Raw genomic sequence first — 21,637 nt, 5'->3', positions numbered from 1 at the left:
AGCAGCTTTCAGTGCTTTTTTCCCAAGGTTTCGCAAGAAAAAAAAAGATTTCTCAAAGCCCTGTATTACAGCAGGAAAAGAAAACACACACACAGACAGACCACCCTTGCAACAGCAAGTAGAGTCACATTAGAGCTGTTCATTCAAAGCAGGGTACAGGAAAACACAGACCAAGAGGACAAACATCCCACTGACATTCAGTTGTCTACACTATGCAAACCAGCCTGATCCTCCTGTTTTGGGTTAGACACTGCAGCATCAAGAACCACAGCTTTCCCTTGTGCAAAGTGGCTCAAGACACAACTAACACCTCATTTTGCTTCTTCATGAATTCCCAGGCTGCCTCAACACACATGAGGCCACAAAGGGAGAACAGGAACTTGTACAGATGCTCTGAAAACCTCAAAGGGATGGAGACAGAGCAGCTCAAGAGTGTTCCTGTTCTACATGGGCACTGGGGAGCAAAGCAACCTAGCCAACAGCCTCGCTATGCTCCCTGCTGGGCACTCTCACCAGTCCCTGTGCCAAGTGAAGTGGGTGCTGGATGGAAACAGACAGACGGACAGAAGCCCCTCTTGGATGCTTGGCTCAGCTTTCAGAGACCCACGCTGACTTATGGAAATCAGCATCTCTCCAGACACCACCCTGAAGTCAAACATGACATAAACCTTCACAGGACCAGAGTCCAAAGTTGCATGGGGAGGAGGTTGGGTTGTTCAGGTAGACTCCTCTGAGCAAAGGCCACTGTGATGAATGTCACTCCTAGCACAGAAGAAGTTGGCCTTTACTAACCCAAGATACAAACAAAAGCCTCCTAAACCCCCCTGCTACTTTTAAAAGCATAAATCAAGCACAACTGCTTATATACCTACAGCTGGGGACTTGCTAAGTGCTTTACTGGATTTATGCTGCACTTCCTAGAAACACTGCCCAGGCCCTCAATGCTCAAGCAGAAGGAGGACGAGGGAGATCTGGAAGTGGAGGCTTGGTCCGTCGGCTTGCTCATGGGCAGGGGAGGACATTGCACCATGTTAGGAGAAAGCTCTTCCCTGTGAGGGTGCTGAGGCGCTGGCACAGGGTGCCCAGAGAAGCTGTGGCTGCCCCATCCCTGGCAGTGTTCAAGGCCAGGTTGGACGGGGCTTGGAGCAACCTGGTCTGGTGGAAGGTGTCCCTGCCTGTGGCAGGGGGTTGGGACTGGATGAGCTTTAGGGACCCTTCCAGCCCAACCTATTCCATGATTTTATGATTCTCTGATGCCTGAGCTGAGCCCACAGCTCCCCAGACTCCAGAAGAAGGTGTGCTTAAGTAATTCAAGTGCTCTTCCAATATATCTGCAGCACGCACCAGTTTAGGAGAGACTAGGCTTCAGCATATTGGACAATGTTGTGTTGCAATGTTGGTTACATTTGATTTTAGGAGAAAAACCCCATCCCCAGCCTGCACGAGCAGCGATGATGCTCCATGCTGGACTGGCACAGCTCTGCCAGGAGGGATGCAGCAGGTGTCCACATCTGCACATGTCCCTGCTTGCTCCATAGGGATGCTTTTCACCTGTTTGAGAAAGGTTTAATGCCAAACTGGAAATGATTTTGCTTGCAGACTCCAAAGTAAATGCTGCTGGTTTTGTTGTTTCGTTGATTTGCTTGTTTTCTTTTTTTAAATAAACACTTCCCACTGAAATTTAAGTATAACTTGAAGTATTTTAATGAGCACAAAGTAAAGACAACTGCTGCAAAGAAACCAACAACCCCAAACCACTCCAATCCACCCACTGCTGACCCTCTGAACATGAAGCATAACCAGGAGCTGAACAGCTCAGGGCATCAGCGCCCTTAGTTAGATAGCTCATCTATCAAACTATCACAAAACATCTCACTGATGAGAAATACAGGCTGAATGAGGGAGCAATGCTTCAAGCTAGAAGTACTCACTGTAAGAGCACATCAACCACCCTCCTTCAGCCATACCAAGGATGTGGTATTTATTTATTTACAAAGAAATAAAAGGATGACCTGCCCCGCGATTTACAAACTTTCTTTGTGTTTAGCAAAGGATTAAAAACAGTCTCTCGAGATCTCAAACGCAAGAGCTCTATTAAAATTAAACTGATGTGGTCAATGAGTTAAGAGGCAGTTGAAACCATAAACAAAGTCCTTCTTCTGAGCATGAGCGTGGAGAACTTTGCTTCACATTTCACCACAGATTAAGTAACTAAACCCCAGGAAAAGATGCAAAAAGCAGATAGACAAACCAAAGGGGTAAGGCATTGCCGCTGCTTGCTAAAGCAAAGCAAACCCAAGCCTCTGAGCTCCAGGCAAAGGTGCAGCCGCACAAAGCTCTTGTTTATGGCACCAGAGCAGCTGGTGTGTGCACTGACCCTTCAAACCTCCCTGACACATCTCTCATTCGGCCAAGCTGTGAGCAGCTTGTGCCTTTCTGTGAGCAGGCAGAGAGCAAACTCTTCTTCAGGTTAAAAACCCCATGATACACTTACAGATGGCTGTGGGCTTGGGACAGCCAGGCCAGGCTGCAAGTGCTGGAGGGGGCTTGCCAGGAACACCCCCACCACATTCAGAATGGGGTTGGTGTCACCAGTATCAATGTAGTTCATGCTTTTATCAAATGAAACATACCCACAGACATCTCAGGTAAACCTCAGACCTTAAAATGGGGGCATATACACACATACAGAGCCCCTGATATGAGATAGGATTGTGGTTCAACTCCTCTGGTGCTAGATCTGTTTCCTGTTGGCCGTCCAGGCACAGCTCTGCCCAGCGGTGAGCCCTGCTGCTTCTAAAAGGAAACAGGAAATACATGGATGAAAAGGAAATAAAGGGATGAAATCAGCACTGGGGTGATGCAGTGTGCCCTGATAAAACTGATGAGATGATCAAGCACCTTTAGGAGACTTCCCCAGAAGCAGTTAATCTATTCCAGGCACTTGATTGCATGTTGGAATAAAGACCATTTGATTAAGTGTTGTAAAGTGCTATTAAAACCCATCTTCATTAAAAGAAAGGAGTATGAGGAGAGGAAATGAGACTATTGGGAATCACCTGCAAGGCATTACCTTGGAGAGAAGGGCGAAGTCTGGCTCCCAGGGAAGTTCCTCCCAGGCACTTTCTGCAGGGCTGGTCCCTGCTTGTGCCCGGAGCCACCCCAGCATCCCAAAGGTCTGCTGTCCTTGGCCACAAACACTCAGAAGGTCAGGAAGGGAAGTGAGGGGAGAGGAACAGGAGAAACAACTCTCACTCAAGTGTGAGCCTATTTACGATGAACACCAGCTCTGACTGCATACAGGACAGACCAGCTACAACAAACACCCTCAAGGAGACCCTCTCCTGACTGCAGCCAGGGCCGTGGTGCCAGTATCAGGCTCAGAATGCTGCCCTGACTGGAGCCAAGCCACTGCTGGTCCCATGAACACCCGGAGACCCACCAGAGCTGTGGGACAGGCTCAGACCAAAAGGAGATGAGATGAAGAGCATCCCACTGCTCGGTACAGGACCCGACAGCGCAGAGGGAGCTCCCACAGCTAACACTACCAAGGCATCAGCCAAATCCTGCAGCAGGCAACCTGTCCTTACATTGGCTTTAAACCAATTCAAAGCCAGGGAGAAGGGAGTTATGTTTACAGTCCCACCTGAGTCTACGGTAATACAAAGCCCCAAAGCCCTGAAACACCCCACAGCAGCTCAGCTTCTGGCACCAGCAATGGTCCAGAAGCCCATGACACCTCTGAGTGATCCCACATCAGACCCTGCCATTAGCAGTTATCTGTTGGCCACAGTACCTGCCTCTTCCTGCATATCTGGGCAATGTCTGCTTTCCAGGGAAGCTTGGAGCCTGTGCTCAGCCTTGGGTGATGGCAACTTCTACAACACAGCTCCTGAAGTTGGGTTTTGAGGCTGCTACACTCAATTACACCCTTCAAGACTAGGCAAGAGAACCATGCACTGCATCCATTGGGACAAACTGAAAACACCCACCTCCCTCAAAACACAAATCCAAATCCCAAAGCACAACACATCGGATTGTGCAGACTGACCTCAGCACCCCAAAAACCCTGAGCTACCGTCCCTCCCATCCGGCTCCCCCAAGAAGACCCAGGCAGAGAGGAATATGAAGATCCATCATCTGCACACACCCCATGGATTACAGAGAGGAAGGATACATCGTACACACCAACACAGTCAGTAAGAAAACAAGTGACCCAGCCTGGTGCCACCCTGCCTCTACCCAGCACCTCCAGGGCCAAGAGCAATCCCTCTAGAAACCCTTACTTCATGTTAGCACTCAAAACCCACCTGTGGACACATCGCCTTGTCGCCCAAGTCAAACCCAGCTCCAGGAGCTGCCGGCTGCTTCTGCAAGGCAGGAGGGAAGCAAAGTCCAGGAGACTCCAGGCATAAGACTTACCGGCTCAGCGCCTGTCCGGAACAGAGCGCCTTTTGTTCCCGACCTCCCAGCCTCCACGATAAGGAGACTGGAGCTAACAACACTTCCCTGCCCTGAGACTGCAGCCCTCCTCCTTATGTGAGTACCAAAATAAAAGCACACTTGTGAAGTCCCACACAGTATTCAGCCCTGCACACTTCTGCCCATGAAACCATCACCAATGCAAAAGGTTCATTTGGAAGAGGACCTACAGAGGCTTCCAGGGCTTATCTCACCCTTCCTGATGGCTCTGGTGAATATTTAATCGCTAAATGACAAATTCCTTCCTTAGAGCTACAAACAGAAAAATAAAGCAGGCTTGCTATGATCAGCAGGGGAAGCTCAGGAGCAATCATGATCCCTCTCTGGGTGACTCAGGCGGTAATCTGTGATACATGATGACGATGTTGACCACAGAGCAGGGCTGGTGCTTTGGTCATGGGTGCTTAATCGGGCTTACAAACACACCAACCCCACCACAGCCCCAGCTCCTCAGTGCCCTCACCCAAGAAGGTGCCTTCTGTGAATGCAGGAGCTCCATCAGAGTCACAGGGTGACCTGATCCACAGGGAGACCAGATCCACAGTGTCCTCCTTCCCCTCAGCAGCTGCATAGAGCCAACATCCTTGACAGTGCATGGTTTGCAATGCACCACTCAAACCCAGAAGTTTTGAGGGCTTTATCTGTTTCTCCGTTTCCTCTCTATAGAATCTTCACCTATTTCAAATCTCTAGCTCCCTCAGTCGTGCCTGTCAGCATAAATAAACTTATTTCCTTCCATTACCTTCCCAAATCACGTTTTCTCCGAGTTGTCCTTTCTCTCCTCTGGGCCACATCCTTCCTGTAGCACAATGCCCCAAGCAGAACCTATGATTCAGCAACACTGGAAGTGTCTTGTACCTTGATAACCAGCTGACCTTCTGTGCTGAGTCCAGAAAAACTGGGGACTGCTGCTAACAAGCACAGAAGCAGCAGAGTTATGCTTTAACCTGAGCTCTCCTCCTTGCCCTGTCCACATCTGCTACTCAGCTGAGCAGGTCACTGCCTTCTGCTCTCACACCTCCTCTGTGCTCTGAGACCCCAGGAAAGGCCTGGCACCAGCGTGAGGAGCCCAACAACAGGCACCCCTACAGCAAAGCTAATGAGGAAGCCACAACTACTGCCAGTTCCACTCTTAACTCTTATTGAGACACCTTTGCTTGCACCGTGGCTTTGCCTGCTCAGTGTGCCGCAGCCCCACTCCATTTCTTGGTCCCACACACTGTGCTCACAGTTCCAGATAAGGCTTCAAGGTCTTTATTTTCCAATCTCCTTCCAGCCTGTTTTGCACAGGGCAAACACTCCAACTGGAATCTTTCCCCACCAGCACAGAAATTTCTCACCCTGAGCCTGCAGTCCTGCCTTCAGGGACACATCACCCCCCCCTCCTTTCCTCTAAGCAGTACTCTGTCTATATATGTGAATATATTGAATAGATGAATTCCTTTGGTATTTCCAGGCTTTTTGTTACTAAGTTATTACCACGGACTGATTTTGGAGTTCAGTTCAGGAGGTTTGGGAACTTGATTACTGCATTTTCTTGTGCCTAGTCAATACAAACAGCATACAGACTGTTCACTTGCTTGCTGTGAAGCTGTGCTCTGGACTTGCGAACACAACGGGCAGCTCATTCACCTCTCCACATAAGGGAGCAGAAAGGCTTTAGGGACAGTGGGACATGGCTCAGGGCTCCGCATGCTTCCCCAGGGGACAGGAAGATGAACAGACAAACTACATCAGTTGTGTTTCACAGCCCTGTGGCCACCTACAAGATTTACAGTGCAGAACTGTTGATGATAAAATTAATAGCAATTCCAGCAGCCAAACTGGAGAAGGGTTTGTGATTTTCTTTCATTCAGACACACCGATGCTTCTGGGTTAGCTCTGTGACCAGAAGCCTGCTGAGGCCAGTCCTTCCGGACAGGGGAACAGCACTGGTAAGGAAAACCTGAGCCAAGGGGTGAAGAGCTGCAGTCTTTCAAACACTGCTGTGTCATCTCCATCTTCCCATCCACTGTCGCTGTGGTGGTACAGCAGTGCCACATGGCAAAGCACTGCCTTAGTGTGGTCAAGGCCAGATTGTCCCTGTGAGCTGAGCCCCAGGCCTGAGCTGAACGTGCCCTGGCCCTACAAGCCCCTGGGCAGCCAGGAAGCAGATTGCATTTGAGGGTTGCGAAGCTTCACCCCATCTTTTCAGACTAGTTGGCATCTAGTAGAGATGCGTCTGCTGGTAACAGTGGTATGGAGATGCTGCTGGGGACTGCAAAGCAGGAGAGGCAGAAAACACCTAACTCCAAATAGTCTATGCCCACCAGGCATAGCTCTCTGCCTTAAGGGAAGGCAAACAGAGAATCCCAGACTGGTTTGTGTTGGAAGGGACCCTAAAGCTCATCCAGTTCCAAGCCCCTGCCATAGGCAGGGACATCTTCCACTAGACCAGATTGACTCAAGGCCTATCTCACTTAAATTGTCTCACCCTGATACCTTTTGTCTTTCAAGAAGCATTAAATTCAATTGCTCCACATGAAAAGAAATTCCAGCTTTAACAGAGGCAACAGCTCTTTCAGCAGCCACCAGCTGTGCCTGGAGTGGCCCATCCTCTCAGAACATGCACAGCTGGATGTGGGACCTCACCAGCAACCATTTCACTCCCCAGATCCACTCCAGCTGTGCTGTGTGAGTTGCTGCTCGCAGGGTGCCCATGCACATGCCCGGTCATTGCGTTGTTGCAAGACTGTTCAGCGCTGCTGCTCTCAGAAAGCACAGCTCCCTTCCCATGGCTGTGCACGGCTCCATGGGATGCGTTTTCCTGGCCGCTCCCGAGCGGAGCCACAGCGGCTGCCCAGCAGGTGGCAACAGCCCTGCACAAGCACACAGGACCGCACAGCACTGCACTGCATCCCCGGCCCCTCACACACAGGGGGTTTGGCTGCCCTGTCCTGAGGTGTCAAAGAAGGGTCTTCCTATGAGCTTGCTGGCCCCAAAGCACGAGTTCCCGTGGCTACACCCAGCACTTGTGCTATCTATTGTGCTCCCAGTCAGTCTCTATGGAGCACAGCCTTGAACCAGCCCTGCCTCTCCTCCAGCCTACCTACAGCTACACATCTTCATGGAGTCATAGACTAGGAAGGACCTCCAAAGCTCATCTAGTCCAATCCCCCTGCACTGAGCAGGGACATCTTCAGCTACATCAGGTTGCCCATAACCACATCCAGCCTGGCCTTGGATGTCTCCAGGGATGGGGCATCCACAACCTCTCTGGGCAACTTGTGCCAGGATTTTACCACTCTCACTGTAAAGAATTTCTTCCTGATGTCCAGCCTCAATTTTCCCTCTTTTAGTTTAAAACCATAACCCCTCATCCTATTGCAACAGGCCCTATCAAAAAGTCTCTCCCCATCTTTCTTACAGGCCCCTTTTAAGTACTGAAAGGCCAAAGTAAAGTGTCCCCAGAGCCTTCTCTTTCCCAAGCTGAACAACCCCAACTCTCTCAGCCATTCCTCACAGCAGAGGTGCTCCATCCCTCTGATCATTTCTGTGGCCCTCCTCCGGACCCTCTCCAACAGATCCATGTCTTTCCTACACTGAGGACTCCAGCACCCGCAGCATAACTCCAGCAGCATGCCAAAGTTTTGTGGCTTGCTTTCATGCTGGGAGAGTCAGTCTTGCTGCTCTGCATTGCTCAAGTGGGCTCATCCATAAGCACAGCAGGTATCATGAAAGCTAACTCCAAGCTCTCCTTGTCCCCCTGCAGAGCATTGTAAATGAGTCTGTGTAACTCAGAACTGAGTCACAAGCTTCATGGGAGCTTGCAAGCGAGGCAAGGATAACTCCTACCTTGCAGTTAGTCAGCACTAGCTGCACAAACCCAACCTGGGGGAAAGCAGGCAAGCACTCCGATGTGTGAACAGACCCCAGGCTCCCTCTGCACAGTTTTACAAAGCAGCATAGCCAGAAACACTCTCATTATTGTTTGGTGACATTTCCCTGTGTAAGTACCATGCTTGTCATCAGCTGCCCTGCATCCACCTTGGGCAGGGAGAAACACACTACCTGGGGGCTGCAGACAGGAACCTCTACTGAGGTGATGCTCTCCCTGCTCGGGAGGGGATGTATAGGGATGAGATTCCTCTTGCACGTGTGGCAGTGGCACACTAGAGATTGCCACAGCTGGATGCAGGTGGCAGCCACGTGGCTGCAGGAGCTGAGGCCTCTGCGGTTCCACCGCCCCAGAGCTGCTGTCTCAGTGAAGCCATGCTACCAGAAATCCTCTTTGAGAACAGTTTAACAGCCAGACCAGTCTGCTGGACAGACCTGGCAAGGTGCAACAAGAGCCAGGGGCTCCATGCCACATTGGGACCCACACCAGTGGCTGAACTGTGGAAGTACCTGACATTACAAAGGTCCCTGTGTGAAGTGCTGAGGTTTTGCCCCCCTTGAGAGGTTTTAACACCTTTAATGGAAGATGAAGTGCTGGTTCTGCTCCCTGCAGAGCAAACACTGGCTGCAGACACCAGTAGTGGGTGCTCAGGGTTTTCCACAGATGTTCAGCTCCCACTGCTGACAGCCACCAGAAGAGGGGCTGAGTCACCAGCAAGAGTAACCTTATTAACTGAGAGAAGACATTTTCATTTAGACTGCTTAAAGCACTTGTTTACACTTGTTTGAACAAACATTTAGAAGAAAAGCTCTCCATCAAGGCCCCAACACTTGTAAGAGCCAAGCACTCAAGCCACTGCAATTTTGTGCTGCTTAAGGAGAACCAAGCTAATATTGCAAATCCAGTAACCCCAATTACTCCCAGTACCACGGCAAAGCAAATGCAGCACCTCTTCTTCAGCTCCTTCCAAAGGTCCTCTGATGTGACACAAGCTGTGCTTCTTCACCCCACGGCCCCAGCAAAACAAGAGGGGCTCAGCTGCTGCCTGAACGCACCAGCTGTGTTTTGGGGGCTGAGAAAGAAGCTGTCGTGTTTAGCTGCATGTTTAGCAGCAGGTTTCAGGGCTGAAATGGGGACATTTGAGAATACAAACTGCTTTTTGGTGGTATGGGAGATCTGCTCGGAGGAAAGGCAATGTCTTCGCTTTTGAAGGGTGCTTTTTCCTTGCCCTCTCTTCCAGATGAATCCAAGCAAGGTGGAATATACATTGGAAAAGACCTTTTACCTGTTTTCTGTATTAATGGTTCCTAAAGTAGCAGCCTGTGGCACCTAATGACAAGGAGCCTGCCGGAGCCCTCCTGCAGCTCTTTTGCACAGTGCTTCAGTGAAAACCACTCATCTGCTGCTCCCAGCAGGTTGCTTCCTCATTTGCCCATCCAGTTTCTCTCATCCTCCCCTCCCTGAAACAGCTCAAGCTTTCCAAGGTACAGCATTACAGGACATGTGGAATAAAAGACATGTTGGGAGCTCACGGCTCAGCCGAACAGGAACAAAACACCGCACGCCCCAAGACACCAGTTTATTTTTACACATGCAATGCTGAGCGGTGTTTCTTGGTCATGTTCTCATTTGCTAAACCTCTATGAAATCCTTGCAGGCTGGAAATTATTTCAAATCATGTATCCAAGACAACAGGGGTAATTCTTCCCCGGCATATTAAACATAGACACCAACAGAGCTCTGATCTTTAGATGATTGCCCTGAATTCCACGTAAGAATCCATTTACATCTTTCTCAGAAGGAGATTTCAGGACTCAGCACCTTTTCTCCTTTGGGTCACCTTGTCATTTCAAGGAAATGATGGCCCAGCAGCAGAATTATTTCATCCCAGCGGGGCACACACCCGGCTTGTTGGTATTCCTGCCCAGAATAGGTTGCAGCACTGACAGAGCTCATCTGTGTTAAATTAGCTCTTAGAAAACATCCCTGACTCTGAATCTCAGAGAAGACCGTCCCCTGATGCAGGTCTGAGGAGCAAAAAGCAGAAGCCCTTGCCTGCATGAGCACTGTGACTGTCGCAGCCTCCAAACTGCTCAGTCCAGTGGATAAAAAAGCACATTTGTGACCTTGTGCTAGACAGAGAACATGAAAGCCCACCTGCCCTCCTGCCTTCCTGCCCCCCTTCTGCACAGCTACTCCTGGCTTGGGTAACTCTCTCAAAAAGGAAAAACAATCATGCCCTTGAAAGCTTTCTGGGGGAGGAAGCCAGCTCCTAAGGCTGTGTTTATCCAAGCAGTCCTAAGGGAATACGGGACTTGCTCAGGGTGACACTGCAGGTCCCTTGACTTCATCACAAGAGCTGGCAATCGGCTCAAGAAAACCACTGCTTGGTTGGGAAATGGGATGATGAGCTGGTCAACTGTCAGGCCTAAGTCATCCAAGTGAGAGCTTGTAGCCATCTCCAGTGATGGACCTTGTAACTGACATGGGGAAGAGCAGTCGACCAACACCCAGTTTATACTTACAAACTCAAAAGAACAGCTTGAGTCTTTTATCAAGAAGTCACAAACAACCTACTACAGGCTACGCAAAGCAAAGACATGGATATTTGCACACAAATATAAAGGAAGCTGGGATTCCCTTTGCAAGTAACAATCTGTGATGAAAACATCCAGGCTACCAAGACACAAGAGTCAAAAACCTGAAGAGGAAAGTTTACAAATGGAAAAGCAGAAAGAAGCTCTCAGTCCCCACACCGGACTAGGGAGCCAGCCAGCCCTTTGCTCTGAAGGCACCTGCAGCACCTTTGGATCCAGGCTAGAAGGCATGGGGGAGAAATGGAGAAAGCCTTCCAAGCAAAGCCCAAAGGCTCATAAACACAGACAGCAGGGCACGGCAGGAGCAGATTCCTTTCTACCTGGGGAGAGCAGATACGGGATATCACTGTGATACACTTGCATGCTAAGGATTATTGGAGGAAACAAGGATGGAGGCTGTAACTTTAACAGAAGGAAAAAACACCATGTCAGATCCACATCCTTGATCAAGGCCAAGAATAATAAGGAAAATCTACATTTTTGTCTTCTGCTCTGCCTCTTTCTGGCCAAAGAGCACCGAATGCCAATATCCAACTGCACTGCTGTGCCTTTCCGGCAGGCTCCTGGCTTGGACATCTCAAAATCAGGCTCAGGTTCCCCAACCTCAGCAACTCCATTACTAAGACAAATGCAACGGCAGCAAGCACCCTTCCCACATTCCAATTTGGAGCTTCCCACAGCTCCAAATTCTTGCTGCAAATTCCCTGGGCCAGTCACCCTCAGATTGAGAGCTTTGTCTTTATAGCATATTAAGTATCCCTGAGCCCCGTGAGAGCAAATGCTCATCTGCCCCAGCCAAACTCTCCAAGCTCAAGCCTCATATTGTATACAGCCAATGTCTGCAGGAGCCAACAGTGCTTATACTTGCCTCAAATGTGACAAAGTCATCAAACTCATCAGGACAGGAAGGGGCTTCCTCCTCAGGGGTATATCCCATATCATACAACTGGCTGTCGGGATCTGCAAAGGAAAATAAGAGAAGAAAGAGAATCACCAAAAGAAAACCCACATCCTCAAGTGAAGGATGGTTTGGGGAAACATGACAGCAGCAGGACAGGAATCTCCTTTTGCACACACCAATGCCTTCAGCTTTCAGAGAAGACCTCTGCTTCCAGACATCCCACCACCAGCTCTGGTGGAAGGCACTTGGGCTGGTTGCCTCCTGGCAAAGGTCCTATGAGGCCCCTTGCTGCTCTGATAGAACCAGCACTGGATTCATCCCTATGCCGCCATGGCCTCCACTCCTTTTCCTGGTTTCTTCCCTACCTCTGTTTCCTGCATCCTCTTAGTCTTCTCCCAGAAGGCTTTAATCCTTCTGTGGGTAGGGAATACATTAGATCTATGTGTGACAGCCAACTACCATGGGAACCGCAGAGAAAGCAGGCTGCACCAAAGCTTTTATCATCTACCACTCCTCCCATGGACAGCCACCTCAGGAGCCATCCTCACAGGCAGATGGGAAAATAGGAGGTTTTCAAGGAGATTTCGTTACAAAAAAAAATCACTCCTCCCTCCCTCCCCCAAACACCCATCTGCAGCAGAGGAGCAGCATTTCTGAGCTCTTCAACAGAGGAAAGGCAGCATGAATTCCCCATGCTCCCTCCAGCAACAGCTAATGCCCAATCCAGCACACGACCCAGATCACAGGCTGGAAACACCAAATCCAGATCAGATGCTGCAGTCCCAAAATAAATAGCAGGCTCAGAACCACATGCCTTGGAGCTGCAAACATTGCAGCACTGGGGCTGTCTGATATCAATAGACTTGGCCACGCAGGAGGAGTCATTATATCAGTGCTGTAGGAAAGCTCGGCCATCACTGGGTTTGTGGAGGGAAAGGCCTTCCTCTCCTGGCTGCTCAAGGCAGATGATGGGAACAGAGCCATGGAGCAGGGTCTGCAGGTTGGTGGCTTCCCAGCAGGCTGACAGCACAGCCACATTGTGTGACTTGAACCCAAGCCCAACCAAAGGAACTCACTAAGTCACACAACGTGTTGCACAGCCACCCAGACAGGACCACACTCAGCTTCCCCTAAAGGGTGCAGTCCCCATGGAGTCATAACCAGGGCTCCCACTTTGGGTCCATCTCTGGTAGCAAGAAATGCCATTTTTCATTAGGGGATCTGTACAGCTAGTATGAAGTCAAGGGATAAAGGGTGATGGCTTCAAACTGAAACAGAGGAGACTGAGATGAGCTCTTAGGCAGAAGTTCTTCCCTGTGAGGGTGCTGAGGCGCTGGCACAGGGTGCCCAGAGAAGCTGTGGCTGCCCCATCCCTGGCAGTGCTCAAGGCCAGGTTGGATGGGGGTGGGAGCAACCTGGTCTGGTGGAAGGTGTCCCTGCCTGTGGCAGGGGGTTGGAACTGGAGGAGCTTTAAGGTCCCTTCCAACTCAAACCAGTCTGGGATACTATGATATGATCAGGGCACAGGACAGAGTAAGGTGCATGCTCCCTCCCACCCAAACACCCTCCCCAGAGCCTTTTCCAGACGACATTCAATGAAAACAGGAGACACTGGGGCCATCAACCTGATGGGTACCAGCAGCCCTTGGAGGGGGGAGAAGCTGAGCACAACAAGAAAAGAGCCCTCTCCTGATCCAGGTCTGGGGCTCCTGCGGCTTCAGCCATAAATCAAACCCAGGCTCTGCCCTGTACCATGTCCCCCCCTGCGCAAGCCCTGGTGACAGCTCTGCTCTCCACAGCCTCTCCGCACAGCAGAAACACCTCATCTACAACACATGTGAGTCCCTGATCTGACAGCAGCAAGATTCCAGCCAAGCAACTGGGTGCTGGGAAGCTGCCAGTGCTTCCAGTGCCCCATCTCACACCTCAGCCAGGCAACACACCTGCAAGGCCACTTCCAGTGCTCCCAGTGCAGCCCTGAGACCTGCAGAGCACCCTGAAAGCTGCTCCCTTCTGCTTTTCCCCCTATCATGTCTCTTCCGCCCCCTGCAAGCAGACACTGAAGCTTCCTGCTTTCCTGCGGACACAGATGAAGGTATTGATTCTGCTCATCCCATCCAAAGGGACTTGAAAAGGAAGGATTTACAGTCAAGAGAAGGCTTCCAACTCCCTCTGGAAGCAGAGCTGTAACGCGTGGGGAAATGGCGCACAAACAGCTCCCTGCCGTCAGCTGCCTCATGGGCAACTCTTGGCCAAACCACGTGCTCCTGGAGCCATCCCAGCCCTTTGGGTGCTTCTTGGTGTGGGGGTGAATGTGACAGTGTCTGCAGAGGGGCTCTCTGCACAGGCAGGGTGTATTTTACAGAACCTCCACTGTAAAAAGCAAGGAGAGGCTACTTGAGAGCTTACCTGCAGCCTTGCCGGCGGCATGGCCAGCAGAAGCCATGCCCAGGACACAGCACTCAGTGTTTCCACTTCCCTGTGCTCCATGTCGGAGAGAAAGACAAACACCACCACAAACAAAGGATGACTTTTCTGCTCCGTTTATTCCCTCCCCCTCCGAAAAAGCCATATGGTGCTTTGTGTATAGGGAGAGTTGCCATGGAGAGCTTGCCTGCACATCTCCCAGCACAATAGGCTGCATTAAGCTTTCAAATTCCTGTCCAAAAGAGAATTAAAAAGAAATGAAGCCACCTTTGCTGCTCAACTGGCACTCCCATGAGCAGAACACCCTCCTGCACCTGCAGGAAGGGACACGTGGAGAAAGCCGAGGGCTCCGCACGTGGTTCTCCCACCCTGCACCACTAAGCACAGGAGGATGGCCATGGACATCAGCAGCACCACACAGCCCTGGCTCCAGCAGCTGGTGGTGAGCACAAACACTCAGATGCCCTCTGCTCTCCCCTTTGGATCTCAAAGCCAAATCCTGCCTGACACCCTCCTCTCCCTCACGTGCCCTTCTCCACACTGCTCACACAGAGTGTGGATTACCCTCTTACATCCATCCCTGATTTCACTTGACCTCTTTCTTCATGGACTCCCAGACTGGTTTGTGTTGGAAGGGACCTCAAAGCTCATCCACTTCCAACCCCCTGCCCCCGGCAGGGACACCTTCCACCAGACCAGGTTGCTCCAAGCCCCATCCAACCTGGCCTTGAACAATGCCAGGGATGGGGCAGCCACAACTTCTCTGGACACCCTGTGCCAGCGCCTCAGCACCCTCACAGGGAAGAGCTTCTGCCTAAGAGCTCATCTCAGTCTCCCCTCTGTCAGGTTAAAGCCATTCCCCCTTGGCCTGTCCCTACAGGCCCTTGTCCAAAGCCCCTCTCCAGGTTTCGTTTAGCCCCATTTAGGCCCCAGTTCCTCCTCTTTGACAGTCCATGTGCTCAGCAAACCCTGAGTCACCTCTTTCCAAGGCTGCTCAAAATCACAGCTTTTGCCAGAGATGTGGATGTCATTAGGGACCGACTGCCTCTTGTCCTCTCACCTGAGTGCCCATCACCGGCTTGATGATTCAAGGCTACCCTATGACAAAAGGCTGAGAGCTGGGTTTGTTCAGCCTAGAAAAAAGAAGGCTCAAGGGAAACCTTACTGCTGTGTCCCAGCATTTAAAGTGTGGCTACAAAGAAGATGGAGACTCTGTTTTGTAATAACCTCCCCAGGGAAGTGGTAGATTCCCCCAGCATTGGACACTGCTAATATTCAGCTGGACAGAGTGCTGGGACATCCTGCCTGTGTCATGCTTTGCTTAGAAAGGTAGATCAGATGATCCCTGAGGTCTCTTCCCACCTCATGTTCTATCATTCCTCCTGCGGTTTCCACTCTATCCAGCACTCCCACTACTAGTCCCATTACATCTATGTACAGTCAAAAATCTCAAAGCTAAGAGGCAGGTTTAAAGAGACCCTCCAGGGAACCTTTCTGCCCCACAATCTTCCTGCAAAAAGGCTGTAAGCAATATGCAAGTCTTTTGCCCAAATTAATTGCACTAATTTCACTGGAATACGTGGGCAGCCATCTGGATAAAGCTTTAGTTGAACTATTGTGGCAGAACTGTTCTAACAGGGTAATGTGGCTGAGGTAGAAGCAATTGTGAGCAGTAAGACCAGGCACATGTATTGTATCATCCAGTGAGGGTAAGGTGAATTTAGAAGGTAAAAAAATACATGAAAAAAACAAATTAAGTCTACTATGAAGCACGTGCAGCATCCTTCTGACACCTTTCCCATCCCTGCCTTGAAGCCTTCCATTGCCCAGCACGTGCTCATTCAAACTCCACGGAGCTCACCACCTCCTGAGCTCATCGCATTTGACCACACCAGTCACTTGGGAGGTGGAGATCTGCTGTCATACAGCTGGTGCCAGGAGCCCAGCTTTAACCAGTCAGCCTTTGTCTCAGACACATTTGGTTTTCTGTGTTCCCCACTGCCCTGTTTCTTGCTGGCTTATGCCAATGCACTAAACCCCACATCTCCCTCTATTCTTAGTTTCCCAGACTGGTTTGGGTTGAGGGGACCTTAAAGCTCATCCAGTTCCAACCCCCTGCCCCAGGCAGGGACACCTTCCACCAGACCAGGTTGCTCCAAGCCCTATTAACCTGGCCTCATTCCTCCCAGCATTTAAAATCATTGTCTAAATACCCAAACACTACTGTGTAAAGCTTCTGACAAGGACCATCTCTGCCCGAACACATCTGCATGCTGGTACAGGGCATTCACTGTTTTAAGCCAACTGCAAGCCAAGGACAACCTCTGTCCAGTGTCTGTCGAGCCTCTAGAGCCACAGGGCAGCTCTGTGGAGCAGCACTGCCAACAGCAGACACACAGCCAGTTCCACAGAGGTTCATCCTGGATGTGCAGCATACAGCTAGAGAACAAGCAGGACAGGTCCTGGGCTCCTTGTGGGGCTGCACATGTGCTAAGCTCTTGCAGCAGCTAGAAATACCCCCTTCATGTCTCACTGTGCTTCCAAAGGGCTTGGCTGTGCGATGGTAACCTGGGCTTTTCAAGAAATGGACCGAGTGTAGAGTGACAGGAACAGAAGTCCCGGGGTACAGAAAGCTCCTGAAATAGATTCTAAAAACTGCTTTCAGAAGACAGGATTTCAGTGAAAAGGCACCTTGAGTGAAGAGCTGTGGGTACAGCAGTGACACGCAGGTCAGAAACAGAGCCAGTTTTATCGGCTTCGTAAATGAATGACCTAGAAAAACAGAGCCTTTCAGAAGTATTCAAGTCATCTGCCAACACACGCTGTACATACCACTGCAAGCCACAGAGCCACAAACTCACAGTGAATGGAGCAGTATGGGTTATGTGCAGCTAACAGACCTTATTTATTCAACACAGGATAAGGCTGGGAACCTACAGGAATGGAACAAAACCAACCCCAAAAAATAAGGCAAGAGGCAAGACAAAGTTATGGTTGGCTTAAGAGAGGACAACCGATATAAACCAAGCTCCCTTACTGGGCATGCTGCTTGTAAACAGGTGGCAAAAAGGACACACAACTGAGCATGAAAAGGTTATAGGCATTTAGGAGGATCTTGCATCCAGAGCAAACAGACAGAGAGGAAGCCCCAGCCCAGTACTTCCAGTGGCAGCTCAGGGGCTGGTGCTTCCACTGAAGCTTGACACTGTGGTGTTAGTCCGTGCAGGCCCAAGCTAACACCACCCCAACCATCCACCCTTTTGCTTTCCATACATGACCCAGGAGCACATTTATCATCTGATGCTCACACGGGAAGCACTGGTATTGCTCATTGCTGGAAAGAGCAGCTTTCTGTAGCTCAACCTGCTGACTCTCCCAGAGGTGGGACAAGGGGTCAGCAGCACTCACTGAAGTGCTGAAGTTACCAACATTTAACAACCCAAAACTACACAACAGAATAATGCAGTGACAAGCATAGGCTCCAGGGAAGCAGCATCAGAATTAAGGTTGCTTACACAACCCTCATCCAAGCTCCTCTCAACTAATGAGCTTTTAGCAGTCCTTCGCTTCCTGAATATCACAGCTCACAGACTGGTGCTTATCATGTATTCCTTCTGAACTTCTTCACACAGTGCAGGCCCTCAAGCTTTGTTTAGACATTCCATCTAAAGACATAAGAAAGAGAATTAACTTCATGGCATCCAAGTGCTTTGGAAGCATAAATACAGCTGCCATGACTTCATCTCAGAGCCCCAGTGAGCACTGCTGCCTCCACTGTGGTGATGGACGAGAGGCAGGAAGCCACCACTAACACACATGGGATTGGTACTGAGTTTAACACAACTCCTCAGTTTGATTCTGTGTCTTCTCAGTGTGTGCTAGCCATCAAGATCAGCTGAAATTGCTCCAGACTTGTGTCAGCCTAGAACAAAGGCTCACTGTTGGACAGGTGAAAAATGAGAACCAGGCTTGTGGCCACCAGCAAGTGGTTCAGAGCCACTTCATGATGCACCATCAGAAAAGGCCAAGAGTTAAAGCCTCCAAAATAGCACAGGGTGCCCTGTGAGGAGTTAGGCTGAGCAAATAGGGGCTGCTCAGCCTGGAGAAGCTGCGTGGAGACCTCATGGCAGCTTCCAGTATCTGAAAAGGGATTACAAGGATGCTGGAGAAGTACTGTTCATTAGGGACTGTAGTGATAGGACAAGGGGTAACGAGTTCAAACTAAAGCAGGGGAAGTTTGGGTTAGATTTAAGGCAGAAGTTCTTCCCTGTGAGGGTGCTGAGGCACTGGCACAGGGTGCCCAGAGAAGCTGTGGCTGCCCCATCCCTGGCAGTGTTCAAGGCCAGGCTGGGTGGGGCTTGGAGCAACCTGGTCTAGTGGAAGGTGTCCCTGCCCATGGCAGGAGATTGAGACTGGACCTTTAAGGTCCCTTCCAACCTAAACCAGTCTGGGATTCTATGGTATACTCCATCTCCTTCATGGTGTTGAGCTACTTCTGACAGCTCTCTGTTTCAGGAAACAAGGCTGGATTTTGTAACCAACAGCTTTAATCCCTGTTCCGTGAAAAGTCTGAGGCAGGACCTTTTGGAAGAGTGCATGCAGCTATGCAAGCAACAGAACATCCTAACTTGGCTAACTGAGCACACTCAAGGTATACACGACCTTTGGGACATCCAGAGGCTGGACTCTTGTCAAACATTTGAGTTCAAAGAAGTAAAAAGTAAGTTGTAAAGCCGTGAGTAAAACCAAAGTACAGTTATTCATAAAGTGGGCAAGCCTGAGATCAGAGGCTAGGTACTGGCCAGAATTCATCCTGAGTTAAGGAGGAAAATAACCCCAAACCATAAGAGATGAAGAGACATCAAACTACACCTAAAGGAAGAATTCTCCCCACTGCAGCATTTCACAGTTCTGAGCCATCTCTTAAGTGACAGTTGTGGTGCTCATGTGTCCTGTCTGTCACAGGGAATATCAGGCAGCCAGTCTGCCCTCCTGCAACTGGCCATAGTAGAGCAGTTTGGAGTCCTTGTCCTTCAAAGACGCTTGAAAGCCATGCAGATTAACAGGGAAATGCTCCTGAAGGCTCTCATGATTGAATACCCATCCCTGTTTCTCCCAACATTGCCAAAAAATCCCTTCTAGAAGCAGCCAAACTGTGTCCCATGCGCCACTGAAGGAGAGGGCAGCCATACTTTTTAAAGTGCTTTTGCTCCAACTGGCTTCTTGAAAATAAACTTTGCCCAAAGGAAAACAAATGGAGGAGGGTCCTATAAGAGTGGGGTTTAATCCTTTTTCTAGTGTAAGATTCCCCAAAGCGAGGCGGATGGTGGCAGAGGTATGGTGCAGGTGGACAGCCCTTCATTCCTGCCCCTATACATCAGTGACAACACAGCACTCCAAAGGCACAAACTGCACAACTCAGGCACCAGCAGGGATCATCAGCACTTCAGTCATTAATTCTAACTCTTAATAAAACTCATTGGGACAGCTTTTGAAGGTTTTGGAAACATTTTGGAGGCCAGAAGAGAATCTATGGCTGTTATTTGTGCCTGACCTGTCTCTTGCACAGCCAAGGAGGACAGCTAAGGAAAAGCATTAGACCTTTTCAATCCAGAATGTAAGATCTCTGAGAAGAGAACCAAGGGGCTGAGAAGTTACAAACAGGACACTGCCCAGCTCCTCCCACAACAGGAGGGTTTGTATTAGAAGTCACCACATTATCTCTGCTGAGCTCTTTGTAACCATCACCTGCATTAGTAAAACCACATGCAGAACAAAAACAGTCTTCAAAACCAAGCAAGTAGAGAAGCGCTCTTGTGAGACCCCACTTGCAGCACTGTGTGCAGTTCTGGTGTCCTCAACATAAGAAGAAAATGGAACTGTTGGAGCAAGTCCAGAGGAAGCCACGAGGATGATCAGGGGCTGGAGAACCTCCCATATGAAGACAGGCTGAAAACACAAAGTCTATTCAGCCTGGAGAAGAGAAGCTGTGTGGAGACCTCAGAGCAAACTTCCAGTATCCAAAGAGCTTACAAGGATGCTGGGGAGGAACTCTTCGTCAGGGACTGTAGTGATAGGACAAGGGGTAATGGGTTCAAACTGAAACAGAGGAGACTGAGATGAGCTCTTAGGCAGAAGTTCTTCCCTGTGAGGGTGCTGAGGCGCTGGCACAGGGTGCCCAGAGAAGCTGTGGCTGCCCCATCCCTGGCAGTGTTCAAGGCCAGGTTGGATGGGGCTTGGAGCAACCTGGTCAGGTGGAAGGTGTCCCTGCCTGTGGCAGGGGGGTAGAACTGGATGAGCTTTAAGGCGCTTCCAACCCAAACCAGTCTGGGATGTTATGATGGGAGAAGGCAAGTCACGGCTCAGTACAGCTCTGCTCCCGAAGTCACAAGAGCAGCACAGAACGAAGCCACCCTGTTGTGCACACATCACACTACAAGAGGAGATACGAGTCCTTCACCACCACGCTGCCAACCTCTGCCTAGCAAGGTCAGCACTGGGCACCTTGTGAGCAGGTTTTCCTCTCAGAAGGAGAAATAAGCTGCCCAGTGGCTAGACATGTACAGGAGCAGTCCAACTGTATGCACCTGGGAAAGATGGTCAGAGGTATCCAAGGCATACAGGCACCAACCCAGGAGAGTACCCTGCTTGGTACAGGCAGAACAGGATCAAGATGAAGGGAGCCATGGTCAGACACAAGATTTCTCTCTACACAGGGGATGCCCCCCAGAGCCAGCACAGCCCAACCCACCAGTTCTGCAATCAGGACCAATACCCCACCAATGCCATAGCACAGGAATCCTCTCCTGTCTAAGAGCAAAATCAGGAAACACTCGAAAGAAACAACCCTTTGCTACATCCATCTGTCAAGGCATCACAAGGGTGATGCACACTCACTGCACAGTCATAAGCCTCCAGGCATGAGAGAGCAGGCAGAGCTTTTGGAAGAACAAAAGTCCTAAGTGAGTAATTATCCCTTCATTAATAACACCAGATAGACTGGATTCCTAACGAGAAATGGTCTGACAGCTCTGGCTTGCCTTCTGGTGCAGAGGCAGGAAAATGGACTACTTACTTAATGGCTTTAAAATGAAAGGGGACACTAAGATCTGATCTTAGGCAAAAGTTCTTCCCTGTGAGGGTGCTGAGGCACTGGCACAGGGTGCCCAGAGAAGCTGTGGCTGCCCCATCCCTGGCAGTGTTCAAGGCCAGGTAGGATGGGGCTTGGAACAACCTGGTCTGGTGGAAGGTGTCCTTGCCTGTGGCAGGGGGTTGGAACTGGATGAGCTTTAAGGTCTCTTCCAACACAACTCAGTCTGGGATTCTATGGTTACTTTCCTTTACCTAAGCTCA

The 21,637-nt window shown here is 50.1% G+C and overlaps 1 protein-coding gene across 2 annotated transcripts in view; it reads right to left on the bottom strand.

The window, feature by feature from the left end:
- The window catches only part of RAB11FIP3 (RAB11 family interacting protein 3), a 77,361-nt gene that overhangs the window by 25,786 nt on the left and 29,938 nt on the right, over positions 1–21,637 (bottom strand). For both annotated transcript variants that reach the window (XM_034065258.1, XM_034065259.1), the window contains exon 3: positions 11,825–11,916. In XM_034065258.1, coding sequence (XP_033921149.1) covers positions 11,825–11,916 — 92 coding nt within the window. The remainder of the gene's footprint in view (positions 1–11,824; positions 11,917–21,637) is intronic.

The sequence above is a fragment of the Melopsittacus undulatus genome, chromosome 8, assembly GCF_012275295.1.
Source record: "Melopsittacus undulatus isolate bMelUnd1 chromosome 8, bMelUnd1.mat.Z, whole genome shotgun sequence".
NCBI classification, from domain to species: domain Eukaryota; kingdom Metazoa; phylum Chordata; class Aves; order Psittaciformes; family Psittaculidae; genus Melopsittacus; species Melopsittacus undulatus.
This window is presented reverse-complemented; position numbering and strand designations above follow the sequence as displayed.